Source organism: Morone saxatilis, unplaced genomic scaffold (assembly GCF_004916995.1).
Source record: "Morone saxatilis isolate NCDOM2014 unplaced genomic scaffold, NCSU_SB_2.0 Contig19, whole genome shotgun sequence".
NCBI classification, from domain to species: Eukaryota; Metazoa; Chordata; class Actinopteri; family Moronidae; genus Morone; species Morone saxatilis.
The window spans coordinates 1,886,840-1,893,344 of NW_023339751.1; the positions used below are offsets into that span (position 1 = coordinate 1,886,840).

Genomic DNA, 6,505 nt, shown 5'->3' on the forward strand with positions numbered 1-6,505 from the left:
TCCACCTTAACAATCACTGCTTCTCCCACACTGTTCAGTGTATGACAGCGTCTGGCAGACAACCGCAGAGGGGATATGACGCCACTGACAGACGACCGGTGAAACGCAGCGTTACCTGAATAAAATGACGAGTTTGAACATTGTTGGAAACATTTGGGATAATGTAAGAACACTAAAAGTGTCGACAAAGACAAACTGCGACTTTCACGATTATATTTAAATGAACAAACATCATAAGTGTCTCTCTCCATTAACGACCTACATATCTTTCATATAAGGTCCCATGGAGGTCACCGGAGGGGAAGGGACGTCATGACTCGTCACAGAAACTCTCCAGGAAGACAGTTCGCTGCCTCACATGAACAAAATATTCTGTCTGTGGATACAGGAACTACTGTATCACCCATAATCCCTGTGTAAGTCAGCCCAGTATCTGTATTAGTGTGTTACTGTGGATCTCCATTAAAGGAGCTGAAGATTACACACAGAGATTCCTCTCCTCCACAGCTCGGAGGATTCGACCGCTCCGTCCTGTGGACCTGCTCTCACCTGTGCTGGCTCCGCTCACAGACAGCCGCTGGACCGAGTCTGGCAGATTCTCCATCAGTCTGATAGAGGGGCAGAGGAGAAGATGAAACAGTGAGGACAGAAGCATTATTACTAATATATGTTGAGTTCAGTCGCCAACAGTCTCTAAAACTGAAGCTTACACTGGAAGAAAGTCTTGTTTCTGGGAAGTGAGTCTTATTTTTTGTCTAAAATTTAAAAAAAAAAAAATATTTTTTGTCTATCAGAAAAGTAATCTGGTTGTTAGAAAATATATCAAACTGTGTCTTAATACGATCTCACAGCTGATATTGAGCTCGATTCAACCTGTAACAACAACGGTTACAGGTTGAACAGATTATTTTCAGAGTAAGAGCACACAGCTTCTTGTTGAGAGAAAGGTGTCTCGTCCCAGTGTTGGAAATGAGTGGTTCATTTAAAACAGTACGAGCGACTACCGACCTGGCCTTGGCCTCCTGGACCTGAGTTGGGTTCTTGAGAACTTTGTTCCACGGCAGAGAACCGCATAACCAGTGAAGAAGACAAAAACCCAAAATCTGGAGGTCACCACGTCTGGATGGAGCTGAAAGAGAGAAAGATGGTCTGCTGTTAATATTCTGTTTATTATTATTATTTTCTCTTCTATTTCAGTGTGTGAGATACCGACTGCACCGCTCTTTCATTTAAATAACTCTTTATTTTCAGCTGGAGCTTTTTATCTTTCTTTAGATTTTCTATTCCTCGTATGTGAAAACCTTCACAATAAACTAAACTGTGACTCCGATTAATTATTCAGACTTTTGTACTTTAAATGTCTCCTAAAGGTACAGAAAATCATAACCAGAGACCTCAGCGATCCGATCAGGAGGACAGGTAGAACAACAGAATCTAATATGTGGAATGTAAGGAGTGAAGTCCAGAGTGTGTTCTTACTGTGAGAGTGTGTGATTGCATGGGTCTACATTAATGTGTGAGGTCTATCAATACTTGTCGACCAAGTCCATCCAGAGAGGTCGAGCCCGGGGAGTTTTAGCAACTCAATACTGTAACGGCCACCACCCGTCTCTGGAGAAATTACCTATCGACTGGCTCCATCAGAGGGGAGAAATCTCCTCCCTGAGCCACGGCCGGCATTGATCCCCCGCAGCCAACAGGCCGGTCTAAAGAGGAAGCATGGCCGCTGCCACACAGGAGCAGATTACATGGAACGGGCGGGCACCGGGCAGTAATCTGATCGTACGTTCGGGAAATGTAAGTAATCCAAATGTTTTTAACGTAGGTGCAGAATATCGAGACGGAGAGGCTGAGCTGACGAGCAGAGAGCAAGAGATGAAAGGAAATCACTTCAAGGACATAAATGTTGTGCCCGAATCCAAAACTCAGAACGGTGTGGACCCAGCAGGGAGGCTGATCGATCAATGAGGATGATCAGGATGGGAGAGGTGGTTGAAGATAGGAAGGGCTAATGTTCTTACATCATTAGAAACCTCAGAAAACTGAAAACAAAAACCCCATAGTGGGACAAATAAAGGAATATCTTATGAAGCCACGTGGAAGACTGATTTTTAAATATACATCATTTATATATAATCAATTTCTTTACTGCGCTCTTAATGCGTCTGTCTTTCAGCCCATATATGAATGTATGATTGCTCATGTGAATCATCATTTAAGCTGTGACGGCCGTTTCATCTCTACCTGCTGATACTGATCACCTGCACTCCTGGGTCTGTGTCAACAGGGTCGCCTGTTAAACTGAAACACTGGCGAGTCTCAACCACTACAGCTGTGGTTCTCTACTGCGACACTGCTGGTTCCTGTCGGGAGTCTTTCCACAGCGAGTGAGGTGGAGACTTCTCCTGTGTGTACTGTAATCCTGGACTGTAAACAGATACTGTGAAGAAGAAGGTCTCCTGTCTATATCAGACTTTTACATCCTTAATAAGCTTCTTTATCCTGATACCTGACACATTGTTTTAACTGCGTACTTTTATAATGCAGGATTCTTACACCTCTTAAAATGAAGAAGGCCTGAAGCTTCAGCGACCCCTAGCGGGGGGTGGGACCTCATGTTGAGGACCACTGGGATAGAGGGTGTTACATCGACAATCTTTCTGTTTCTGCAGTGAGAACAGCAGCGTGTCCACTACACGTTAGCACTGTTACACAACCTCAACAACTCTGAGTGGATAAGAGTTCGCTCAGTGTTACAGCGGCTTCCTGTTGTAGTAAATAATTACACAGCAATTCACTGCCACGAGAGCCCGTTAGAGGACAATAAAGGTGGAAAATACATGTGATAGTGACACTGGAAGAAGTGCTGTAACTCCCAGAGCGCTGTAATTGATTAACAATTAAAAAGATCAACAACTACATTAAGTGCTGCTGCCCTGTGTGCGAGCTCTGGGCCCGTTACTGAAGCTCATAACAGCGTTCTGTGTTTGATGCCCTCGTATGAGGAGTGAGTCAGGACAGTGCAGAGACACACACACACACACACACGTTCTGTACAGGCTTCAGACAGGGAGGCGAGGCAGCGACAGTGTTGTTGTTAATTATCTCCTATTGTTATTCAGATTCCCTAAAGCGTGTCGCGGTGTCGCACTCGTAACCCTTCTGCTTCAGTCTTGTTGTTCGGAGACGGTCTTCAGTCCGCTGGACGCCCACCGAATGCCGGTAATTACACCGTTTAGCTCCGGGTTCAGAGGCCTGCCACTCCGGCAGCTGCGTTCACCAAACCCTCACCATGGCAACCTGTCAACATCTTTGCGGGGATTGGTGCCATCGGTCAGGGGAGGGCAGATGAGGGTCAGAATCCTGTTTTTAAGCCGTTAAGTACGACGGTTTGTATGTTTCCGTCCCACAGGTCTTTGAGCGACTCGTGTAAACAGGGATGGATCTGTGTTTAAACAGTGATCACCTGCTCGCAGCTCTCCTGAGCCCCGATCAGAGCACTCGGTGGAAATGGACTTTACAGTGTGTGCCTTCATCATTATTTTTATAGCTCGCCCTTCCTCCCCCCTTTCAAAAACCACATTAAAATTGACGTGACTTTCCATTTCGCAGTTACTGCTGACTGGACATTTTCTGCCCCTCTTTTACTTATCGACTGCGCTGATAGAAACACCGCCGCAGCGATTAGGCAGTCCGAGCCTCGCTAACTCACAGTATCGAACCGGAGGGTGGTGGAGTCGGTCGGCGTGGAGCTCGCAGAGGTTATCTGTGGCTCGGGCCCTCGCTCTAACCAAACATCAAAGCCCTTAATTAATGGGGGATGAATACACGATGCAGGTTATGACTTGGGCTAATTAGGGAATTGTTAAACAGAGGCAGTGCCGGGGAATTCAGCGGGGGCCGCGGATGGAGAATCGATGGTCAATGAAGAGAGGGAGCATGTAGGCAATTTGCCAGTTAATGTGTTCCCAATATCATCCGAGGGAGGCGGCGCGGAGAGACTATTTTACATGTATCGACGAACAAAGACTGCAAAGAAAAAGGGCAGAGCTTATAGTAGAGTTAATACAGATACTGTAGAAATACCTGAATGCTGGCAGTTGTGAATCAATGTTAGTTCTGGGTAGGTTTATTGCTGTTCTTTTGTCCCAGTAATGCACCAATCAGGACAAAAGGAAAGAAAAAAGAAATTTGCTGTTGAAAAGAACAAATTAACTACAGAGAGGGCAGCGAGCGGCTGTCGGCTCTTCTTATGGCGACGTTTTTCAGAAGTTTTGGAAGTTTTGCCGAAGTGGTTCCAAACCTTTTTCCTTAAAGGACCTTTTCTCCTCATCACAGTAAACTAAGTGACATGTTTTATGGATATTTCTTATTATATTCAATGTTAACATTAACAGTAGAGAACAGCTGATAAACTGCACAATGAACACAAACTGAACTCTTTGGAGGAATTTTAATCAGATTATTTCCTGTGAATATTGATCAGAGATGAGTTTTACTGATATTTTGAACTTTTTCTTCAGTTCTGTCTGTATTCTGTATTTATTCTCATTGTTCTATTAACTCGCAGGACGAAGCTTTTATTTACATTTTATTTTAGGCTGGATAAATGTTTTTTGTTGAGATTTTTCAGAATAAAAGTGCAGCACCTGATAGTTGATCTGCTGACCCACCTCGAGTTGTTCTGTGTGAAGTCAGAGAAAGGCCTGTGCAAACGCCACGGTGTCATTGACTGACTGATACCTTCTGACCTCTTTATGAGAGAACGTGTCCTACAGCAGCTAACAGACTCCACGAGTGTTTTTACCGAGTCCTTTGTGGGCGTCGAGGCTGGTGTACTCGATGGTTCCATTGTGGCCCTTCTTGGGGTTTTCTTTGTACTCTTTGTGGACTCCATCGGGACAGTATCTGTAGGACAGCCCGTAGTCTGCTAGGTAGACCTACAGCACACACACACACACACACACACACATTATAATTACAAAGTCATTCAAGACACAAAGTGAATTTATCTTCTTAGAGACATAATCCTCATTAAAATTGATATGTAATAAATGATCATTTGCATTATTAATGTAACAGAAGCGTAGGGCTTAATTGTGTTCTATACATAAAGTGTAAATTCTCACATTGTTGAATGTGCGGGATTAATTAGTGGAGGTGTGCAGTGGACTAACCTGCTGATGGTCTCTGTGACCGAGCATGAGGTTGGCAGCTTTAATGTCTGCATGGACGTACTCGTTCTCGTGAATGTACTCCAGCACGTCCACCTGGAACCACAACACGCAGCACGCAGAGTTACCGTGTCTGTGTTTTCTATCTGAGCTGCTGGAGCTCGCACACATCTGACCCATGACCATTAAAGACACAGTCTCACCATCCTTTGTCCGAGCTGGAGCACGGTGGCCTTCTTCAGTCGACCTCCGCTGTCATCGCAGACTTTCTGCAGGTCGCTGCCCAGCCGGTCCATGACCATGAAGCGATACCTGAGTGAGGGAAAGAGTCCTGATCAACACGGACTGCATTTAAACCGGCAGTAAAATGTCTTCCCTCATACCAGATGGGATACGCACACGTCTAAAGAATAAATCTGCTTTGATCATCTGCTGACATTTTCAACACAACTCAAAGGTTTTAATATTCGTTCCCCAGTTCAGCGCTTTAAACTCCTCTCTCGGCAGGTCCTGTGGTGAAAACGCGGCGACACGAGTCTCGTGTTTTAATGCCTTTCTTCATCATCTGTGACATCAGCCAGAGAAAGTCGTGCTCATATTGCACTTATAAACCCTCAGTGCACCCTGAAGAGAGTCAGCCCCAGTGGAAGGCAGCAGAGAAGGTTAGACCGCCGCGGGGTTCAAAGGTTGAGCTGACTTCCCTGACAGTCAGCACGGAGCGTCGGAGCGCTTCTTAGTTCTGTGGTTCGGGATCATTTTGAGACCCGGTTTGCAAAGTTTACAGGCTGTTCGTTGACTTTTAAAGTGCAACGTATCAGAAACAAACCTACAGGAGTTCTGTGAAACGCAGAGAAAACGCTGCTGTTTGGAAAAAAAGGGAGTAGACCTGATAACATGTTGTTAATACCTGAGGTCGTTATATTCAGCCAGCCCGGATCCCCAGTACGCCGGGATGCCCAGGAAGTCCAGTTTCCTGCTTCTCTTCCATTTTTCCACTGAAACAAGATTAAAAGAGGAATAATAAGTCCATTTACTTACACTGGGTGTCTGAAAGGAGCCACCAACTGGATGCTGTATTGAGAAAGCAGAAACCCTTTGGACTTGTTAAAGAGTCTGAAGAGTCCCTAACCTCGACCTCACCGCAGTCTCTTCTTCCAACAGGAATCTGAACCAAAGTGAAAAGTAGGCAAAGACTTTGTCCTTGTAAGTGTAATAATGCATGCAAATATCAATCTTACTGTACTGAAGACACACACACACACACACACACAGAGAGAGAGACACACACACACACACACAGAGACACACACACAGAGAGACACACACACACA

At 45.1% G+C, this 6,505-nt stretch overlaps 1 protein-coding gene across 1 annotated transcript; it reads right to left on the minus strand.

The window, feature by feature from the left end:
* Positions 1-30: 30 nt before the first annotated feature.
* vrk2 (VRK serine/threonine kinase 2) lies at positions 31-6,227 on the minus strand. Its single transcript, XM_035662944.1, has 6 exons — positions 6,082-6,227; positions 5,378-5,486; positions 5,178-5,270; positions 4,808-4,940; positions 1,009-1,129; positions 31-608 (listed from the first exon to the last, which is right to left on the minus strand). Exons 2-6 carry the CDS (start codon positions 5,474-5,476, stop codon positions 479-481), a joined length of 576 nt encoding a protein of 191 aa, XP_035518837.1. The 5' UTR covers positions 5,477-5,486; positions 6,082-6,227; the 3' UTR covers positions 31-478.
* Positions 6,228-6,505: the final 278 nt, after the last annotated feature.